At 36.4% G+C, this 23408-nt stretch overlaps 1 protein-coding gene across 1 annotated transcript in view; it reads left to right on the top strand.

Moving 5' to 3' along the window:
- The first annotated feature begins 293 nt into the window (after positions 1 to 293).
- RYR2 (ryanodine receptor 2 (cardiac)) overlaps positions 294 to 23408 on the top strand; it is a 338959-nt gene continuing 315844 nt past the window's right edge. Inside the window, exons 1-4 of the mRNA XM_009329215.1 lie at positions 294 to 342; positions 792 to 841; positions 1088 to 1207; positions 22033 to 22137. Of these exons, the coding sequence (XP_009327490.1) occupies positions 294 to 342; positions 792 to 841; positions 1088 to 1207; positions 22033 to 22137 (324 nt within the window). The remainder of the gene's footprint in view (positions 343 to 791; positions 842 to 1087; positions 1208 to 22032; positions 22138 to 23408) is intronic.

Below are 23408 nucleotides of genomic sequence, written 5' to 3'. Positions count from 1 at the left end.
TGACTGGAAGCAGTTACTACTTTTTGCCTCTACAATTGACTGTGGATCATAAGCGATATGCAGCTTGGGCACTTGTTGCTGGTCTACAAGGAAAATTGGTTTACCTACACTTAGGGCTAGGGTTTGCTACATGGGGACAATTAAAAAAAGGTAACGTAAATTAATTTCTAAAGTGTCTGATTAAACTTGATTTAATCTCCTGTTCTTTTTAGAATTAAATACACCTTAATTTCGTTTAGTTTAATTAATAGAGTGAAGTAAATTAAACCAAATAAAAGGCAGCTGAATTCAGGATGGGTGTTTACAAGTGGCTTCAAATTACTCAGTTCAATTTAAATTCAGGTATTTATCTAATTTGATGAACTTTTCTGAATGTCCCTATGTAAAAAGCTGCCTGTAAGAACAACTTTTTTTGGTAAACATGCCTGTCTTAATGAGTGCATTTTTGTAGTCTCATCCTGTTCTGCTTCCAGTTGCATGCTTCATCCTATAGTTTTATTGTTGTATTACATTTTATTTACAGTGTTAAATATGACTTCTTCATAACCATTCCTGTGAAATTTATTATTGGAAACTCTGATTTTGCTTCATAAGTGAATGTGCAAAATGCACAGGGTGATACTATTTTTTCGATTCTTAAACAGAAAACATTTGCTAGACAAATAGACTCATTACAACAGTTTTCTTTCTTTTTAACTTAAACCATACTTCTGCAAAGGGATTCTCCAGCTCATGGTTATGTTACTTGGAAGAACTGGGATTTAAATAAGGGTCTGCTTCTGTTCTTTCAGGCTTGTTGACAAGATCTCCTTCGACTATATTACTACAAGGATTTAGTCCCGTAACATTTGTATTTCATACATACTGACTTCTGTTACAAGGATAGGCAAACAGGAAAAGCACATATGTAGTTATTATAATTATTTCAGTTGATTTGTCCACATTCACTCACAACTCTGAGAATAAAAATCATGCTGAGATTAGATTCTGCTTCAAGGATAACTGTTTCTGACTTTGTAAATGCTTCTCCAGATCTTGTTGGGTCAGAAGCATAACCACTGTTCTGTTTTTGTTTGTTTTTTGGTAGGATGATGAAGTGGTTCTGCAGTGCACTGCAACTGTTCACAAGGAGCAACAGAAATTGTGTCTTGCTGCAGAAGGATTTGGCAACAGGCTTTGCTTTTTGGAATCCACATCAAATTCTAAGGTACTGTTACTCACTTCTAAGGGTGTTTTAAGTGTCATGTATGAAGCAAAGATATATTTATAATATCTGTCTAGGAGAATGGACAAATCAAATCTACCAATAATATAAGGGATATTTAATCTCCCTTCAAAGTTTAATTGTTCCTTCGTCATGGCCCTTCGGCTGGACTCTAATGCTGTGCTTTCTGTTTGGGGCTCACTTTAAAACTAGTTAGCTGCAGAAGTCCATCTCAGTAATGTGCTTGTTATTTGGGTTGTCGGAACTCAGTTGTAGTAAGCCGCAGTGCAATTTTTGCATACTGCAACTCGAAGACACATTTGATTACTCTGATTTTAAGTCCATAGGAAAGAGAGTGATTATTCTATTTGTGGTAAGTTTTTATTCTGTGACATTTACGTGGACTTGTTTATGACTTTAAGTCATTCTAATTCCCTAACCAAGCACAGTAATAGTACAAGTATCAAAATTATCTCATCTGATCAGTTTGTTATCTAAGCCTATGATAACTCTGCTATATATGCAGTAGATACAGTAGTTTGAAAAATTAACTTTGCTATTTTTTGCAAAGGAGGGGTTTTGTTTCACAATCACATATGCTCAAATAAATGTTTTGAAGACAAAAATGTGCCTTCTGAGGGCAGAACTGGTTTTGTGACCAAAGTAATGGGTATACTTGGACATTTTATTTATACGAAGGGAAGAATGTTGCTTAACATATTTGTTTTTTCTTCAGCTAAAATATAAATGTTTGATGAGCAAATAAAATGAAGGTAAAGCATCTGGAAAGACATCTAGAAAGATTTAGAACAAAAAATGATTTTTTTTATCTTGCCAACGTCTATAACATCACTTTGATTCTCTCTGATACATTTCAGAGTAATGCTTCATTTTCTCTCTCATTTTGAATGTATTATTCATAATAATAAATTTTTCACTAGGATATTAATGATTCATTATAATAGCAGTGATCTTGATGAATTCATTTGTGCTGCTCTGTTTTAAGTGAATCTTTTTAACAATAAAAATGTGCTGGGATAGAAGTGGTTGCAGTGCTAGTTGCCTGTAAGGCCAGAGAAATCTATTTAATGAATTTATTACCATTCAGTAACTTTGGATATTAAATATACAGTCTCTCTCTCACTATATAAAACTCCTGAACATTCTTGTCTTTAAGGAATACAGTGTAAATTTCATATCAGTTTCTATGCTTGCTTGTTGATGCTGCTTTTTCTCCATGTTTTGTGAAGCAGTATTTATTCTGCTCATTCTGCATGAGCTTGGGGGGAAGAAAGCAAACAAAAGAAAATCCTTGCAGCTCATCCTTGTTTTAATTTTTAAGGGCTGACAGTTTCTAGGATGAGCTCATTTGAAGTCATTTGGAGATATAAATACTGAGGGAGCCATAAAATTACTAAATCCTTAAAGCAAAGTTGACTGTAAGTAAGAGTAAATAAAAATGTTTTTCTTCCTAATGTCTGTGTCCATACAAGGTTACTATTGCATTATATAAGCAAGAGCATAGAAAATATTACAATAGGCATATGATAATTTGAAAAAGGTTCCAGCAGAGTTCTTGAGCCAGTTAAAAAATTTCCCTGCATGTCTTTAAGACTATTTTCCAGTTGTGATGGGATTGTGATGCACTTCAATTCAAACAGCAGTGTGGCATCTGAATTACAGCCAGGTATCAAGGACGAGGTACCAAACCAAGCACCAGTAACAGGTCAAACACAAGTAACAAACCTCAGCTATCATCCTGGACTTGCATTCGTGAGAATGCCTGATACAATCCCCCACTTTTCTTTAATATCCTTCAAGATGTGGCTCCTGGTGGTGTAGCTGATGTTTTATTAGCGCAGCTTATTCACATGCACTTTCTTGCCCTAGAATCATTGACTATTTCACACTACAAAAATAATGGTCAAATCAAAGATATATATTGATAGAATACTTTGGCAACTACTGACTATTAATACTTATCCCATTTCAACAGTAACACTGGCAGGCCCATTATGAAAATTACCTAATGAATTTTATTTCTTCTGTTCAAGTTTACAACACAAGTGTTTCTTTGGAGGGTCATGTAGATTCCCTTAGCGTTGGAGAACAGCAGATTTTGAAAACGTCATACTAACAAAAGATGGATGATGATAGTTGGGCTAAATTAGCACTCACTTTAATAAGCATTATCAGTTCACATGTGTTCACATTTCAAAACTGTTTCCAAATTCCACTTTCTTCACTTGTTTTGGAAGCAATCCATGCTTGTCAAATCACTTTACTGAGCAAAAATATCCTCTTTATTTCTTAGCTCTGCAAATCTATTGTTTTCTGGATATCTTGTAAGGTGTTTGAATTTTAAATAAGACATTAACTCATGTGTGGAGCTACATTACAGCTAGTTTTTAGGCTTGAGGTTGGCTTCTTTGTAGCAAATGGAGAGACATCTTTTGCCTTTAAATTCGATATGGGACTCTTTCTGAGAAGAAATGCATCTTATCACAAAATGGCATTTTATGGCATCAAATTTCAAAGTACAGTTATATTTCTAAGTTTGTGAATGTTTTTGTGCACGGGTTTGGTGATTCTTACAGGAAGATAGTTGAGCTGAGAGTCAGGGTTGTTTAGCCTAGAGAAGAGAAGGCTCCAGGTAGACCTTATAGCGGCCTTCCAGTACTTAAAGAGGGCCTACAGGAAAGATAGGGAAGGACTCTTTATCAGGGAGTGTAGTGATAGGACAAGGGGTAACGCTTTTAAACTGAAAGAGGGTAGATTTAGATTAGATATTAGGAAGAAATTCTTCACTATGAGTGCAGTGAGGCACTGGAACAGGCTGCCCGGAGAAGTCGTGGATGCCCCATCCCTGGAAGTGTTCAAGGCCAGGCTGAATGGGGCTTTGAGCAACCTGGTCTAGTGGAAGATGTCCCTGCCCATGGCAGGGGGGTTGGAACTATATGATCTTCAAGATCCCTTCCAACCCAAACCATTCTACGATTCTATATAGTCTAGCAAGTGCTGAGTAAAGGGGAACAAGGATAACTCCAGGCTATGCAACTTTTAGTACAGCACGGGAGACTAATGCCCTTCTTTGCTGCCAGGGCACAGTGTGGGCTCATGCCCACCTTACTGCCCTCAGGCCCTTTTCTGCAAAGCTGCCTCCCAGGCAGTCAGAGCCCTGCCTGGGTCAGAGGGTACTGGGTCTTTGTACAGCAAATGTATTCTTGATTTGAGATGAATTATTTGAGCCAGTGGGTTGGATTGCAGTTGTGAAGGACATGCAGAGAGACTAGATTCTGTATTAGTGATAGCAATAGCCTTGGAGAAATCAGGGACGTGTCTTTGTAACAGTTCTTTTGAATTCTGCCAGTGACTATTCTCTAGCTTTGACTGATAATGGGATAAAAGCTATTTTGCACTTTATGCTATCTTTATTTCATTCATTATTTTAACTTGGGAAGGCAAGTAAAATTAGTTGCTACACTTACTCTGTAAATGCAGTTTATCTGCTACTTTCAGGAGTATAGCAGCTTCCTGATTGTTGCTCAGAGCATGTCACCAAATTCCTCAAAATGATCCCATATCTTCAAGAGCAACATAATAGATAAACAAGATGTCAGGTCTGAATTACATGTAATTTTATTAATAGGAGACAGTTCTGAGTATAAAACAATCAGGTTGGTACAAGATGAACGCATGACTACCTCATCTATAGAGGCGTATTAGCTCAAGTGAAAAATAATTATATTTAAATCTCTACCAATTTCAAAGCAGATCTATCTCAAAATAGATGTTTTTCTAGGGATAGGTTACACATTCCAAACATATAAGAATATCAAATATATAAACCATCAAAAATTTTTAACATTCAAGAAGTTGCAACAGCAAGAATAACGAAATCCAAAGAAGACGTGCTGAAGACAAAATTTAAAATGCTTAGTTTCCTTATCTCATCCCACTATTTCTCCAGCAGGTCTTGTTAAATCTATAGCATAAACTTTAATTTCTTAAGTAAAAAGAAGACAATAAGGGATAGGTGTCAGAAAAAAAGCAAAAAAGAACATAAACTTCTTTTTTTGACAATGGTCTGTAGGTAACTTTGTTTCATCAATGTTTGCTGTACTTTGAAATCTATTCCTTGTGTGGACGACCATCCCTTTTATTAAAACAAGAACTAGGAATAGTGAACTTATCTCAATGACAATTGTTGCTTTTTATGTATAAACAGATTGCTAATAAGAGGAAGTCCATTCATTAAAAGATTATGCTGTCTGCTATTGAGGTAATTTTTCTTTAGACCTAAATAATGCATGGAGTATTTAAAAGCAAAGAAGCTGGAGCTGTGTTTTAACAGCTCCTGAAAACTCTACCGGTCTGTGGTGCAGAATGAAGAATACTTAGCTCTGGGCCAGTCACAACTGTGGTTTTGGTCCCTTGTGAACCATTGCACAGCAGAACACTGAGAGTGAGTTACGCTCTTCTAATGGCATAAGGTGGTTGGGTTTTTTACTTGTTTTTGTGGCAGGTGGTAAACTCACGTACTTTAATTCCATGATGCTCTGAGGTATAGAACAACTGCTTTACATCATTAAAAAGGACCAATAAAAATTATGTCTTTTTTTTTTCCCTCTTGAGCTCTCAGCATTGGACTTGAGAGAGGGAAGGATAACATAGTGAGGGTTTTTGAAGATCTAAAAAAATTTGCCAATTTTTAAAACTTTTTTTCTCTTTTTTTTTTTTTTAAGAAGGCGGTGCAATGTTTGGTATATGGTTTGAACTTCCCACTGAGCTGTGAACTACATTATATATAATAAGTTACAGTGCTGAGAGAAAAGTCCAAAAGGTTAATAATACCCTTAATAATTCTATTTGTAAAGTGAGAAAGGGCTTCACGTGAGGGTAGGGCTTTGATAACTTTTTTCCATTTTTGCTTTTGAAGAGTCACTTTTCTCCTGTGGCAGGGCATGTTTGCAACGCTAGGAAAGGTTCTGCAGATTTGGTGCTGGACTGGTGTAGGCCAGTCGGCTGGGGCTGTCTGCTCCATGTCCCAGAGCTACATATATCAGTGATGCGCCACTCTTTGTTGGTCTCTAGATGCTACTGTTGTGTGAGTGGTTAGAAAATAAAGCCTGATGGTAAGACTGGCACACTGTTTCTTGTGCTGCCAAATGCCAATTCTTAGAGTTTTTTCTTTGCCCTTTTTTTGGTCTGTTTGCAACACGTAGGTGAATCAGCAGGAGCTGGATAGGTGGCTATGCTGGAAGGGAAGAGGAGAATGGGGGGAGGGGAGGGTAGAGAAGGATGGTCACCTGTCACAGACAAGGTTGCAAGAAAGTATGATTGTCTTGTATTTACACAAGCAATTTCCATGCCAGCAGTCAAATTCTCTACGGATGTGTCTAGAGAAGGGTCTCATCCTGAATGGTGGTCAGGGATACTGGCCTGAACTCCTTTACTCTGATTTGTCTCTGGGAGAAAACCTCTTTTCTCCATTTGTCTTCCAGAGTGTAAGATCTGAAGGCAAGGATTGTTTTCTTTTTTTTTTTTGTCTTGTACAGCAAACACTTGAGCATGTTCTCAGTGGCCAAGGCAAATAATCTGACTCCACAGAAACCGAGTCTGAAACACTTCTGACAGCTGAGAAACAGTACTTGTGCTGTGCACAGTTTTTGATTGCGTAAATCCAAATGTATAAAAAAAGCACATGGTGTCCATTAACGTATGGATGCAAGCAGATGCTTTTTGAGCAGTTACTGACATAATGAAGTACTAAGTTTTTTAAAATTTGATTCACACTGATGAATCAAATCAGTGTTGTCTGCTTGTGTTTACAGTGGATCGTTCTGGGAATTTGCTATGCGGTAAGGTGTTTTTGTTTGTTTGTTTTTGTTTGTTTCTTTTTTTTTTTTTTTTTTTTTAGTTGCTGTGGTTCCTTTCTGTGCTTATGTTTCCATTGCATCCTTCTAAAAAAGTCAAAAAAGACTTCAAGTCAGGGCTTTGGCAAGGCTTTGTAGCTGCACCTCCAAGGCCGTTTTAATTGCCTTTGTGTCATGTTGCCAAAATGAATGTTCATATTTAATGGAAAAGTTGACACTTAATCTTATGTAATATCATGTTCAGAGGACTCCATTTAGCAGACGTTCACTAAGATCATTGATTTTAATAATTTAAATGAAGAGTTAGTAACAAATTTATGCATACTTACACATTATTTGCCCTACTTTACATACATAATTTAGACACAGGTAGAGGAAGTCTTCATAGGCATAGATCAGAGAGGATTTTGTTCAGTGAATCATTCTTTCTCAGTAAAATGCTTCTCTATAGAAGCAATATAAATAAGAACATAGTGTGTTTCACTACATTTGTATGTAGTTTTATGTAATACATAATTTATATAATTGTAAATATTATGTTTATTATTTATGTATATCAGATTCAATATTTATTCCTTTTAAGTCTTGTATAAAACCTGAGCCTAAATGCAGGTGTGTAGCCATATCCATCAAACCTGATTGTGATCCTTGCATTTAATCCCACAAACCAACAGAATTATTTCTTGAGATGGAAAGTGAATAATTTAAAATGAATGTGAAACATTCAGCGTATGAAACACACTGGGTCAGATCTCCATGGATGTAAAGCAGCAACAGAAATATGGCTTTGTACCAGCTAAAAATTGTGTGCATTATTAGTAGGCGTAATAATACAACTTAGCACGTTTATACTGTCATCTGTAATGCAGGTAGTTTTTAAAAAATAAACAAAATGTGTGGTGTCTTGCAAGGCATCACAGACTAAATAGTGTAATTATAATATATCCAATCTGGGAAAGACTGAATAGTGTAATCATAATATATCCAGTCTAGGAAATCTTATTATTCTCATTGTTCAGATTGTATCTCCTGTTGAAGCAGATATTTAGAATTTGAAATACATACAGGAATGGATTATTCTGATCTTACAGGAATGTTCATTATCAAATCTAGTGTTGTCAGAGATATACCTTGAGTTTTAGCTTAATGAGGCACTATTTACTACCAAAAAGGAATTAAAAGCTCTTCCTAGCTACAAAATGTACCTTCATAAATGTGAACGTGTTTCTTTTTCAATCACACCCACTTATTTAAACTGTGATATTACTATAGGCCAGTTCTCTGCATACTTCTACCAATAAGTCTTTGTTTGTTGGGGATAACTCTGCATGCTTAATATTAATAATTTAGAATCCACGGGGTTTTATTATAAGACTTAATGTCTTGTGTACTAGGGATTTTTTTTTGTCAAAATGTATTTTAGAAATATTAAAGATTGTTATCAATAAAGCATTTAGAAAAGAACCTCCAATGGAATGTACGGAACACCTAAATATGCTAGTAGAGTGCATGACATGTAACCTGAAAATGTAGCAACAAAAGCTGAAAGATAGAATCAAAATAATTTTGTAGTTAAGGGAAATTAATTAGGTGATGATAATACTCCAAGTGATGGCACTGAACAAAAGAGTAGTACATATGATATGTATGCATACATTATGTCTGTTATCAACTAACCAATGCAAGACAAATTTCAAAATGCTCATTTTATTTTTAATATTAATGATTTGCTTCATACTGTTAGTAACACAGGCCATTCAATCAAGAAACTTAACCCAAAGCTGTACATTTTTTGTAATTTAACAAATAGTTTTGAGTTGTATTTTCTCCAGTCAAATAGGTAGTTTGCAACTTTCTTCATTATCTAAATCTCTGTTAAAAGCAAACAAACAAACCCTAAATGTTTACAAAACCACATATGATGGTGTTTGGTGGTAGGTTTTTTGTTTGTTTGTTTGTTTAATTGTAGTGGAACAGATGTAGGAATTCAACTTCTGGTATAAAATAAGTAAAGACGACCTGAAAAATCCGATTAAATCAGTTTTCCTTTATAACTATGTATCCCAGTAACTGTTTAGTTATTTAAAGAGTAAAAGCAGATATTATGCTGGAAAATCTTGTCTGAGATACAGCTGTGACACAAGCACCATGATGTAAGAAGGTCAGATATGCGGTGTACAACCCTATAATTGGTTTGGTGAGTATTCTGCAGGCTTCTGAAAACCTGCCAGTTCGCTGTGATTTAGCTTCTGAGTCCTACCTTTTTTAGTACTGTTCCTATTAAACAGGAGAGTTGCTATTATTGCACAATGGCTTTAGTTGAACACTCTGTTGAAAGCAATGCCCTCGCACAATTGCATAGTTGATGGGTTTTGATGATTGGGGTTGTTTTCCCCCATTCAGTATAAAAGTCTTTGGACTCTTAATAATCTCGGGACTAGGTGTTAAGGACTGGAAACAGATTATCCGACTTCAGCAAATACACTAACTGTACTAAAATACCATAAGAAAGTCCTTGAAAGATAAATAAGGTGATGCATAGAGCAAAGCCAGAATATTTTGAGGTGGGAGTTCTTATTTGCTGTACATTCATGTCTGATGAAAGTTACAACCGATAGCTGTTCAATGCAAGCACAGCCCTGGCAGCTTCAGGCTTGCTGCGTTACCCTGGGTAACTGAACATCATGAGGTTACGCAGCGTCATATTCTGCTAAGTCCTCTAGAGCTCAGCATTTTAAATATTTTCTCTGATGGGTTTATAGCAGAATGTATTTCATTAGTACACACAGAGTAGTTACAAAGCAGTCGTTTGAATTTTAATTAGGCTGATATGTAGCTGCGAATCTGAAAACCTGAAAAACCAGACAGATTCATAAATCTGTGTGTTTCAAGCTAATAACACATGAAAGTGCAAATGCTTATTTCAAGCCCTTTAGACAAACTAAAGTAGCAGTGTCAAATTGGCTCTGCAGCCCTGCTCAACACTTGAAATCATGGTATTGGTACTTTGTACTCAGTATTTTTAAGCACTGCTGGGCTAAATCTGGCTCAGGAGACTCCTGTGAATAATCCAAGCCCAATGGGCGCTCAGAAATTAGGGTGAGGAAATGCGGCCTATTAATGAGTGAGTCTGCGTGTTTCTTTGAGGTAAGTAATATCAATTATATCTGTAATGAATCAAAAAAAGAATATCAAAGAACTTTTTAAATTGTTTTTGTTTCTTAAGACTTTTTAAGACTTTTATCTTTTGGGTGGTGATTTTCAAGATTCTAGGGTTTTCCTCCTGGTTACTTCCCCATGAAAAATGAGGAAGAAGATTTGTGCTTTTTCAACAGCAGTGGTCATGCCTTAACTTGCTATCATAACAAGAGTAATTGCAGCATTAAATTGAGGGTCTTAGTTTATAAATAGTCTGGATTGGAAGGGGGAAGTTGGGCAAGTGGAAATAGTTTGGAGGTTGAAGGTGTATGTGTTGTGTTCTTGTGCTTGAAACCAAATGCAAGCTGATTTTTAGTAACTTTCCTAATGCTGGCAAGGGGGTTGCCATATACAAATACAAGCATAACTTCTTTTTGTTTCACAAGCAAAAGAACAATTGCTTTGTTTTACATTAAAAAACAGAGGCCAGATGGTAAAAAAAGTTATTATGTTCTTAAAGAGTGTGCATAAATGCAGAAGGTCAGAGTTCAGGCTGCTTTTCCTGAGTGTTTAATTATTTTTTAATAATTGCTGAAAGTTTGCTGTTTGTTTGAAAACCTGTAGATATGAGTGGTGGATTCGCAGTTGATACGTGAACCATGAACCACACTGACACCTCCAATCTGTTTTTTCTCACTGAACCAGCGTGTCTGTAATAGCTGGAGGATGGGAATAATACTGTGGTTTCCCACAATATGATTAGTCACTTAAGATGTCCTTCCTCTCTGTCTTTTTTGGCTTGGCCTTCTCAAATACCATTTATAAGCCAAAAGGAGTTTTGCGGTTCTCTGTGCCTCAGTGCAAGGATCTTGTAAAACAGTGATTGTGTGCAGTCTACTTTTGCGCTGCCTTCAATCTGCTAGTTGGGGAGTTGTGTGAGCTGGAAGGGGTTGAAGCTAATGTTCTGCTTAATTGAGTGTGAGACAGTTTTTCTTGTCTTACAGAAAGCTATATTCTCGTAAATATAGCGAGTGCCTGTGAATAATACTAATCAATGTTTCTGAGCTTTGACTCCTTAGAATTTCTCTCTTCCCTCCCTTACTGGATATAAAGAATGTATTTAGGAGTGGGAAGCTTGTTCCATCTTCCAGGCATTTGTACTCTTTTCTTGACATATTTACAAAGATATCATCCACAAAAAGGTTGCCTTTCCATGAGAACTGACTTTTTACACGCCATTAAAAAAAGCATAGGCAACTAATGTCACTGGGCTGATTTCAAAAGACTGATACAGTCTTCTCTTAACAATCCTGTAAACTCTACCTGTATCCCATATCTAAGCGTCTTTTAATGGTAACAGGGAGTTAGGAATTTCAGGTTTTCTTGGTGTTTCTCAGAGTATCGACCAGTTCTAGTTGCAGAGTACAATGTTTACAGCTTGTGATAAGGCAATTATTGAGGGAAATGTGAATCAAAATCAGTAACAGCCATCGTTCAAATGGCTTTAGGTAATATAGGAAGAATTAGTTTAGATAGTTTAGAATGCTTGAAATGGACAAGGTGTGTACTGATCATTAAAAGACACAGCAGGGACAAGTTATTTCTACATGAAGGAAAATGCCAAAGCTCTGTGACATTTTAAGTACTGTGTGAGAAAAAGAAACAAGCACAGCACAGGACTGGCATGAGAAGGTTGGACAGAGGTCCTAGAAAGCAAACAACTATTCTGCTCAGTGCAATGTGAAGTATGAACGGACTTGCCAAGAAACCATCTGAGTGCCCATTATTCAATAAATTGGAAAGTCCAGTAATACAGAATTTCTTTCTCCAGTGTGTATAAATTAATTAATTATTAGGCAATACAAAAAGGTCCATAGAAATGAAGTACAATTGCAATGAGGTCTAATTTCAAATAAGAAACATGCTTAGTGTGTAAGAATAAAGCTTAATATGCTTTGAGTGCCATATGTGATTTGGTCAATAGTACACTAACAATTAATTTGACCTCTTTTGGCTGATACAGTTCCAAATATGTGTACAGATTAATGACTATAAAAGTCTCACTTTATAAACTCAAAATGACAGAAGAATTCTTTCCCATTGTGTACGTTTCTAGCTTATTTATCATGGAGGTTAGCTGTATCTGTAGTTTCCATTAAAGCTCTTATTTTCACATACATGTAACTGTCCACGTAATTCTTGTTAGAATTGTTTTATTTCTGTAGAAAAGGTGGATTCCTTAGGAGAATTAATTAAGAAGAGTTCTGGTTATTTTGGAAAATTTGTAAGAATGTGGAAATTTTTTTTATTTTTCATTTTTTTAGAAAATAAAGCAATACCAAATAAAGGCATTTGAAAGGTTATGTTAAATCCTGAGCATAGACATGCACCTTAGTAGAGGAGTGGAACATCTTTACTTGGTAAGGTAAAAATTGAGATATTGGTAAAATAAAATTAAAAGCATCTAGAAAATAATAGGTGTTTGTGCTTAATAGGTATCTGCAAAGGTCTTGATACTGTAGTTAACATCTTATGTGATGTCAAAATGTGAAATTCTGAAAAGGAAGAACTTGAATACAGTCAAGGAGGAAACTCCAGGTTGGTGAATGATCTAAATGAATGCGATAGTCGCACGTAGGGGTGGTATCTGTAGACTTCTTGTTATACTCCCTCCTTGAATGTACGTTCAAGAGTAGCAGGAAAAGAGTAGAAGTCCACATAGTTTGCCAGCTCCTTGAGACTGTCTTTACCGCCTCTGAATTTTTAAGCCTCTTGCATAATCCACTTCTGAGGCAGGTGGGTTGTTTGCTGAGAAATGCATGTGGGTATTTCTGTCTAGATGGTACTTTGTGGCAGCTTTTTGTGCTGGTATGTTACTGAAATGATTAAGTAGAGTCCTTTAAAGCAGCAGTTGTTTGCTTAGCGGCTTAGTAACAATATTTTGGCACCTTAAACCAAAAAAGGACAAAATTTTAGTCTTTAAGAAGCTGAACAAATAATCACTAGTTAGTCTTCCAAGCTTTTTGATTTTGTAGTTAATAAAGGTGCATAATAAAATAAGTGTTTATTTTTTACATCATGCAGCGTATGCTCAAATGCAGTGCCATGCACAGTCAAGCAGGGGCTTTATACACTTACACATTTACAGATAAACCACAATTTCTAAGTATACATGGTGAGATGTTTGAAAGTATTATTGCACTTTTTATGAGTAGTGAAACTCTGACAGCATATGTCCCTAAATCCATGAAGAGTTTCCTGGCATATAGTCCTTACTCTTAGGACTCCTCAAGTCTTTCTGTCCCTGAACCAAATATCTGCTGGAGTTTCTCTAAGACTACAAGAATTTCATGATTAATGATGTATTTTTTTGAGTGAACAACTTTCTATATATCATTCTAATTTATTTGCTTTCCATTACAGAAGTGAATGTGTATATCTTTTAAGATAAATGCATAATTTTTGATATAGTTATTATTTTAAATCAAGTAAATCAGATCAAAACAGTCTGGGATGCAAAATAATCTGGGGAACATTACACCCAGCCTGAATCAGAATGGACATATTACCTTTAAAAGACATATAATGAGGGACAAAATGAATTAACGAACTGAGGTATGGTACATTCTTCATACTCATAAACTGGCTTTATAATTTATTAATTTTTGCCAGCCAGTAGGGGCTGGCACACCTAAATTTGAATGAAGCACATCTAGCTTCTGTAATGCTGATGGGACAGACTGAAAATTCTGTGGGCGGTTGCATTTCATTTGTTTTGAATAATTTTTTAAATTGAATTAAGCACATGAATGAGTGTTGACTCAAAACACAATGTATGCATTGTGTTAGTTATAAAAACTGATTGTACAGGTGTGTAAAGAAAATAATGACTGTTAATACGCAATTTAGTACTGTAAGTGCTTAAGTGCATTGTTGCCTCCTGCCACAAAGGATTTTGATAGCTGTGTATGCTTTGCTACTTTGAAACTGTGTTGCCCAGGAGAGAGCTGGTGGTGGATCTCCTTTCCTTCGTTTAAGGACAAGTCAGAGGTGACTCAGAGCATAAATTCCCAGTCCCCCATTCCAGCAATATTTGATAGGCACCAATTTTCCTAGTTACACAGGTTGACTATTGATTTCAGCAACATAAAATGGAAAGCGTAACAGTTGAAAACTTACAATAAAATCCTTACAGTTAAAATTTGGTGTCCATTATTATGTTTTATAGTTGATAGCTTATGAGATAAATAAGCAGGTTTTGCTTCTCTTAGACATATTGTTTCACTCTAATGAATTGCTCATTAGAGTTGGTGTAGGGTATTCTGGAAGGGTTAGCATTTATATTTATTTGGATTCCATTTTTACGTGTTATAATTCCACTGTGAAGATTTCAGCTATGGGATAAATTTAGCAGTAAGAGAATCTCTGCAAATAATGTCCTATTGTTTTTTATGTGGAGGTAAGATTTCTACTGAGACAGATCAGGCCACGTCAGTTATTACAGCCACAAAAGATCTGCACGTTTGCCCTACTTGTTTGATCCTGAAAGATTATAGGATTCCTACTTTGAAATATGATTGTTGTAATGTGCATGCTTTATAGTAAATCTGGTCAGAGATTAGGAAGATTTTCCTGTTGGGTGTCTGCTATGCTTTCCAGAAAGGGGCAAAATAGTGTTTTATAAAGATCATCTTTCTGATGCTGCAAGAATCAAAGGGTAGCTGCTTCCTTCCAGGTTCTAAAGCAATAGTACCCACTCAACTGATAATATCCTAGATTTTTCCATTACTTGTTGCAGTAGCTACAAAAACAACATAATCTCTAAGAATAAAAGGGAACTGTAAAGTTTTGAATAATACACATAAGATTAGCATAATAAGGTAGAATTTGCAGGATCAGCATGAAGTTAAAACAAAAAATGTTTTGTTGACTTGGATGTGTGCCTAGAACCTCTGTAGCACTGATGATCCTATGAGATTTTTAAATTTTATTAATTAGCATGGAATTTTCCTAATTACCTTAAAAATTAACACATTTACACTGCATTAGGGTGATATACTACTAGCTAATGTTCATCTAAGCTTCTGGCTACAGCAGCGTATGTTGTAATGGCTGTTGAGTTGATTGACCTGGTTTATCCATCGAGGCTGAAATGTAGTTGTATGGCTCCTTACCCAATGTCACTTTTATCCGTTGCTAAGAGTTTTAAGTTTTCAGAGAATAGATAAAAAAGAGAAACAGCTCTCAGAAATGTAGATACATTGGATTTGTGTATAGTAAGAAAGGAGACCAGAGGGAGAGATGGAGAACAGGAGGAAAAAAACCTCTTTACTTATCCTTTTTAGAGATGGAATGTATGAGGCCCTAAATCCATAAAGAAAGTAAATACTGTACTGGGAATTGCAACTTCCAAGCAGCTAAGACAGTCTGCTCTGTTAATAATAGCCTCATGACCCTTGACAGCCCTCAGGATCAAAGTGGTTTCCAAAGAGCAAAAACTGGAAAATTGTAACAGAAAACTTTGACGCTGTTTGCAAGCATAAAAGAAAAGAATATGATTGAACTTATGTAACAACAGCCTAAGTAGAAATGGATTTCTTACGGATTTTTAAGGGAGATTGTGAGAGGGGGAAAAACCCAAGAAGCAGTTTCCTTCTGAATGTTGTTACACCTTCAGTTTGTACAGCGTAAGTTTCAGGTAGCGCTTTTTTTCTCTGCCAACGAACTGTTCCGCTGTGACCAGCAGATGACATTCACTATCTGGAAATAACAGTAGGAAACCATTTTGGTCTTCACTGTTGTGCTAACTCATACAGGGATAAAAACTAGTAACTCCTCATGATAAGACATAGACTACTGTAGATGAGTGTTTATCTTTGATATCTCAACAGAAAGCATGCTTAGTGTATCAAGATTTTTTTCACTGCTGGGTTTGCCAAATATAACACTTCATTTATGAGAGAATTCTGCACTCAGAACTGTGGATAACATAGGGAAACTGTATATGTGACCACAAGAAGAGAATATTTTTAAAAAATTAAACCAATCAGTTGTTTAGGTCAGATTAACAAGATATGTAAAACTACGGGTGATCAGCATGGAGTGGCATAGGCAACCAACATGATTCAAAGGAACCACTGAGGACTTGGAGCTGGCTTGTGTTCTAGGCTTTGAAAATGAATTGATTGCAGTGCATTTGGATCTGACCTCAGTTCCACCACTAGCTGTTTTTCCCTGTGTTGGTCTTCTTTTCTCTTGCTTTTTTATTCCGGACCTGATGCTGGTTTCATCCTCCTGGTATTCCTGTGAATTTTCCAGTTTTATCCCCTGAAGCAGCGGTCCTGTGAACAAGGAACCTTTAGAGCTTTCAATTGTTAACAAGAAACTTTTCACTATGTGAAAAATGACATTTTTCAGGGAAGTAGAACTTGACCAGATTTTCAAAGTTTTTCCTAGAAAAAGTGAAAAGCATACTTGTGACAAAAGGCCACGGCCTTATCAAACCACGCTTCTGAAAACATGAGGACATTACAGTTTTTAGATATAGTATCATAAAAAGTTTTGAATGTTGAAAACTTCTCTGCTTTTGGTGTAAACAACTGTTTTGGATGGAATATCCTATAAATGTTCAGTCTTTTGCAGACGCCTCGTACAGAAAGTGATGGTTTCAGTCTGAAATAGTCATAAGCAACTGAAAGCAAGTTTTTGTAGGAGGTGGCCAGGCAACTTTCACAGTCTGCTAATGATAAACATGCAGGAGCTTGACACTGTTATTGAAAGGTCCTCTCTTCTAGAACTGAAACTGTAAGACCCATATTTCATACTTTGTCTTTCCTGTTTTGGGATTTGGTGAATATGATTCATCCTATTTGGCTGACGGGACTTGTCGTCAGAGCCATGTATTTCTGTACTGGGTCCATCTTTTTGATGACAAGCTTGAAAACATGGAAAACTATGCCTTCTATGTAGAGTCCTAGAAATGGATGTTTTTACTTGATAATATTGAGTGTGTTTCATCGCTGTCACCAGACAGAATCTCATTTAAGTAAAAAGGACTGCCAAAGAGATTGAGAGGTATAAATTTAAATGTAACTTGAAAACAGATGATGGGTTCAGTTTCTTTCAGGCTACTCCCACAAATAGGGTTACAGATGTTTTGCTTAAATTCTGTACTAAAATTAATTTTTTGAATCCTCCTACTTGGATTCTCAAAGTTAGGCATCTAATAAATGTGCTACTTTTTAAAAAGTTATGAACAGCCACATCTTATTTTTTGACGACGATACAAACGGTGGATGCTTTGTAAATTAGGCTGCTTAGTTAGGTGGTTTTTTAGGCACTGATGTGTGAGTATTTATTATACAGTTAGAGATTAAATACCTGCAAGTCCGTTTCATTGGGAATTTGGTTAGAAGAGAAATAAAACAATCCATGAGCCTAGGAAAGCAACTTGGTATGCTTGTAAATAATAATTCACTAAAAACTGAAATAGTGCGTAATGAATACATCCGGTATCCACGATTCAATTGGGGGTTGGACTAGAGTTAGAGATATTTTTAAATAGCATTTCAAAAGCTTTGCTTAAAACACCTTTTTAATGAAGGGTATGATTATCTAATTTGCAAATCTGCCTCCCACAGAGTAAAGCGTAATTTACTATGCAAGTATTACTACAGAAAACTACTGTACACAATAAATATAGTTTAAAATGGAAGGAAGAATAAAGAATTATCAATTTTTCTAAATAATCCAGCACTTACTCCAGTAATATATAGGCTTTAAAAATTGCAGATGAGAATTACATTATTTTAATTTGTCTAATTTTGCTGACTGTAGGTGCTATTACAAACAATGATGAAGGATCAATAGAAAAAGTTAATTGTAATTTATTATTTTTCTCCTAGAGGTACCTATCTCCTTTTGAAATTTAATATACAATTTTTAGTTTATTTGTGTTATAACCTATTTTTTTAACAAGCTACTTGCTTATTAGGTTGTAATTATGACTGACTAGATTGTCTAGACAAATAATTGACAGTAAGACAAATCTTGTAAACAAGAACTAGCAGAGAAAATCAGTAATGTTTTAAGCTCTGAGAAATACTGGAGTTGATGCTTTTTACTTTTTAAGTCACCAGGTATATTTTATGTTAAAAACCATTAGAATATAACTGATTTTGCAAATGTATAAAAAATAAATTGAAAATAAATTGTTTTCAGTACTGCCATTGTTTAACAGAATTTTCCACTGTTCTTTGGATCAAAGATAAGTGATACAGATTCCCTGGACTGTCCAAGGACCTCATTACATGTTCTGTCACAAAACAAAACAAAAAAACCCTTTTGGAATATAAACTATTTTTCTATGCCTTCCTTTAGAAAGTTACTGCAGCAAAGATGAATACAATAAAAATTGGTGGAAAAGAAGGTTGAGGATTACCAATATGGTTATATATGTCTGTTGAGACATCTGCTTTCGAGCACTGATAATTTTTTGGGGATATAAATTGTGCTCTGCTCTCAAATTAAAGATTTATTATTACTATTTAACCATTGAAAATTTCCAGCTAGTTACAGGTTGTTTTGGTATTTATTAAAAGTGCATTGGTGGGTGGCTGTTAGACATGCAGCAAAATATTTTCTTTAAAATTCTTTATTATTTAATAGTGTATTCATAGTCTAGCAAAGCAATCACTAAAATACCTGCCCACACATTTGACCTATCCTCAGAAAAGCCTGATACTGCAAACTGATTGCTACAGATTCTCATTTTAGCCCCTAGAATATGCGGTCACTTTCCAGACTGCGCAATAAAAACTATGTAATTTGTATGAAGATATCTTTCGATAGGGAGTGTTAGGCTGCCATATAACACAGAATACCTTTATTTTTCATATTCCTTCCTCCATCTGTATGTGAGGTAATATGAGAGATACGGTAGATAATCAGAGGACTGGCAAAGGCTCTGTGTTTTTCCTTCCTCATTTTTATTTTATGCTTTGAAGTGATGGAAAATGCACTGTGAATAAATTTTTAGTATATTTGAATGAAGATTTAAAATCACCTGCAATTATTATTTTTTGGAAGGGGCTATTCGGAACGGGAACCTTCAATCTGTGTCTGTACGCCAGCCTGAAGGCTTGTCTTCTAAATCCAGAGCTTTAAAAGCCATCAGCATTAAAAGGGACTGTATAGGGGTGAGCAGAGCTATAACTGTCTGAGCTAAATATGTTGGCAGTTCTGCATCTGTCCCATGTATGTCCATGCCATGATTGTTGTACACTGTATGCAGCCATGCCTGTTGGATCTTCAGTAGAGCAGATTTGGGTGAGAAACTGCCAGAGAAGAAGAGTTCAATTCACACGCTCAACACAAGCATCAGTAGATGCATCTTCCTTCAGCTCTTAGGGGAAACGCATTGCTCTCCGAGGGCTATCGAGTGTCTAGGCGTTCATGCAACAGAGATGAGGCGGGATAATGTGCTCTCCCCTTTGTCCTGAGAAAAAGAAACTGGTTCTAACATTTTGCTAGACTGTAAGAAGAAGGTGCCTCTTTCAGTTAATTAAAGCAAGATGATCTCATACAGTTCTCCTTTATTACTTTCTGGCTGCTCGAAGTGTGCCTTACTCATCTGCTATGAGAATAGCTGAAAAATGTTCATTGGGAATTCATTCCTCAGTTTTAATGGGGAGTGAAGAAAATGCTCGTGGCTGTCTTGAGCGTAAAGGAGAATGGAAATGATAAAGGAGGAGGGTCCTAGTTACGTTGGCTTGATCACTGTGTGAAATGATGCAGGATTTTCCATATTTTAGAGCATATATAACCTGTGGGGTAGGTTTTGTAGTAAAAAATTTTGATAGGTCACAAAATTGTATGCGAGAGACATATTGTGCCGGCAAAAATCTTGCTTTAAATAACAGTAATAGCAGTAGTTTGCTTATATATGTTTGCTTATAGCCAAACATATAGAAAATGTAGCCTTGGCTCATTTCTGAGCACAGTGTAAGGAGCATCTTTTTCTGTTTTGTTCAGACCCTTGTTTGACAGTCAGTCTTCACTGGGGAGAATTGAGGGTGAGCTGGACTGTCAGGCATTTCATTTTTGTGAGGCTTTCTAGAATGGAAAATTGTACTCGTTGTTTACTGAGCAGAAACAACAACTTGCAACCCATGATCTTTGAGTGCTCTCTTTCCTGCTTTGTAAAATAAGGGCTTATGGTAGTATTTACGTTACAAGGATGTTTTGAAGATAATCTAATTAGTTGTCTGTTGGCCTAATGCTAGCATGAAAAGGACTGTTGTAGTGTCTGAGTAACTACAAAAGAAAAATGGTAACGAGAACACTGACAAGTAAGTAGAGGCCTGATTCTAAAAGAGTTGGCTTAAAAATACTTCATGCCTAAGTATCATTGCATAAATAAGTCAAAATCCCATGCAAAAGAGGGTGCTATTTAATGCTTTTTGATCTGGCTAAAACTTTAATTTAAAATACCATTTTACATTAATTTTATTGAAATATAAATAGTGGAAGGTAATGAAAGATCTATTAGTTAATAAACAGACTTGAATTACTGTAAATTTAGGAGTGATGAACAGCAATTTAATAAGCTATTAAGAGTGTGAGGTATTGAGTAAACTAACTTTTGAAAAAGAGGGAATGAAATGGTTTTGCAACCATTAATGTTTGAGGCCTTGGAAGAGGCCTCTTCAAACTGTACAGTTTGAATAAATGTGCAGTTTTACAGCTTTAGCAAAGCTAAAAAGATTTCCAGTATAAGTATTCCTAAACTAAAATATGCAACTAACATGAAAAGGAAAAGAGGAGGAACATGAAAGAAGTTCTGGAGGCAAGAAAAGGTGTGTAGGAGTTGCATATTCTTCTATTAACGGAAGAAAAGAAAGGAAAGTTCTTAGGATAGTCTGGAAAATCAGTTTTTCAATAGCTCAATGATTTTCTTTTCAGTCACGAGTTTTATAAGACTCTCTGGTTTTATCCCACTTCAAACAGAATATGGTGAAGCATACCGCCCTGCAAGGCTGAGAAGGTACTGGCTCAGCCTTGACACTCAGTGTTTAATGTTTCTCCTACAGAAAATTCATCTTGACCTGGAGACCATCATAAGCATGAGGTCTGGCTACTACCAGCAGCCTAAAGACTGAGTTTTGTTCCCCCCACAATCTGATCATCATGTCTAAGACATATATTCCATATGCTAATGTCCATGTGGAGATTTCACCGCTTTGCTTGGCAGCCTTTGACATTGTTTTCTATTCCCAGGGGGAATTTTTGTCCCTAATATCTAATTGTAATTTTCTTTAGTACAACTTGTATTGCTGCTCCTGTTCCTTTCATGGAGCACCTCCAAGAAGAGTCTGCCTCCATTTTCCCTGTAAACCACCACTAGATTTGTAAAGAGAACCATAAGAACCCCCGCTCCTCTCCCTCCTCCATCCAGGCTGATCGAGCTCAGCTCCCTCAGCCACACAGGGTGAGTGCACCAGCCCTGACAGTCATGGTGATTCTCTGCTGAACTTGATGCAGTTTATTGGTTTCTTTCTTTTATTGAGGGGCCCCAAATGGGACCCAGTACCCCACGTGTCAGCTTGCAAATGCTGAGCAGAGGGGAAGAATCGCTTCCCTTCGCTTGCTGGCGAAGCCTTAACTGTTGCAGCCCGGTATGTGGCTGGCTGTCATAGCCTCAAAGGTATAGCAGATCTTTCAGATCCATGGAAAGTGAGGGAAAATAGAAGCATTGGAAAGTGCTATTCAGCAAATCTGTTGCTAATGTGATCGCATGGTTTTTCTTTCACCTAGAATGTTCCACCTGATTTGTCCATCTGCACCTTTGTGCTGGAGCAGTCTCTATCAGTACGGGCCCTCCAGGAAATGCTGGCTAATACAGAAGAAAAGGCAGAAGGGGTAAGTTATTAAGTATTCACTTTTTTTCTTCTTGCGAAATACAACATTTTTTTTCTCACTGTACCACAAACTTAATGACTGGCAGAAGGTTATAGCATCATGAATTTCTTATGTTTAATTTTCCTCCTCCTTTGCTACAGGAATGGTCTGATTTTTGAGACATTCTAAACACTTTGCGGCTTTCACTGAAGCTTGCCAGAGTTGTAAATTCCCAACCATTTCAATGTCCTGCGGGTCAGCATAGAGCTACAAGAATGTTTTAATTTGAGATCTCATCATGTGAAATGTAAAGGTTGATCACTTCTTCAGAACAGCTAAGCTTTCTGAGGATTTCTGACTGTATCAAGTGAGACTCTCAAGTAGTCTTAAAATGACTTGGGTGTGTGCTGTTTTTCTCTGGAAATAATGAAATTGTTCTGTGTGGCCTGAGCTAAAATGTCCTATAACTCACCTTTAGCGCTGGAAATAGAGTGTTACTGAGTCTCGGTGGACAAGAAATATGGAAATGAACACATTTTTGCAGTCTGGGGGATGAAGAATACAGGAGTAATGTTAATTGTTTGACTAGCAAATAGGTCTTTACAAATAAATCATAGTAGTGTAATTTATGTTCTCTGCTGTGTAATTAATTTCATTTGTTATGATGTAGTTGAGTGTTCCATATACACCCTGTAGGGTTAATTTGAATGCCATGCTCCAGCCCAAATCCTGTAAACTGTAAGTGAGGAAAAGTGACATGGGAAGTTTGGCTGTAGGCACAGGAATGATACAGATAAAAGACAAGTAGGGCTTAACTATAAGTCTGTCACTCAAGAAAGCTGGCAGGAGAGAAGCATGCCTCTGATATTTCTTGAGGCATGCTTGAATGTCTTGAGAAAGCAAACTTTAAACTAACATAAAGTAGTCAGTCCCATAAAATGCCAGGCACTGAGACTGAAAATGGTATTTGGGAAATTAAATCCGGGAGCAGTCCCATGGATGATCCGAAGTGTGTGCTGTCGTTGAGAATTTGTTCCAAGGACTAACTCCCAACAGCAAGAGAATGAAAAGCACATCGGAGAGAAGAGGTGGTACCAGAGTAAGCAGATCCATGCTTCTAAATGGGGACCCCCATTTCTTAGTTTGTAAATACTGAAACCAAGAGCAAGCAAATCCACAAGAAAAAAAAAACACAACTTCAAAAGAACAGGCGCATACAGGCATAATGTCAAAAATCAGAGTCCAAACCCAAGGATGTGCAGTGGTAACTAAGTGTGTACAGCCATATGTGT

This window comes from Pygoscelis adeliae, unplaced genomic scaffold, assembly GCF_000699105.1.
Source record: "Pygoscelis adeliae isolate BGI_AS28 unplaced genomic scaffold, ASM69910v1 Scaffold77, whole genome shotgun sequence".
Classification (NCBI taxonomy): domain Eukaryota; kingdom Metazoa; phylum Chordata; class Aves; order Sphenisciformes; family Spheniscidae; genus Pygoscelis; species Pygoscelis adeliae.
Note: the sequence above shows the minus strand (reverse complement) of the source record. Positions and strands in the feature narration are given on the sequence as shown.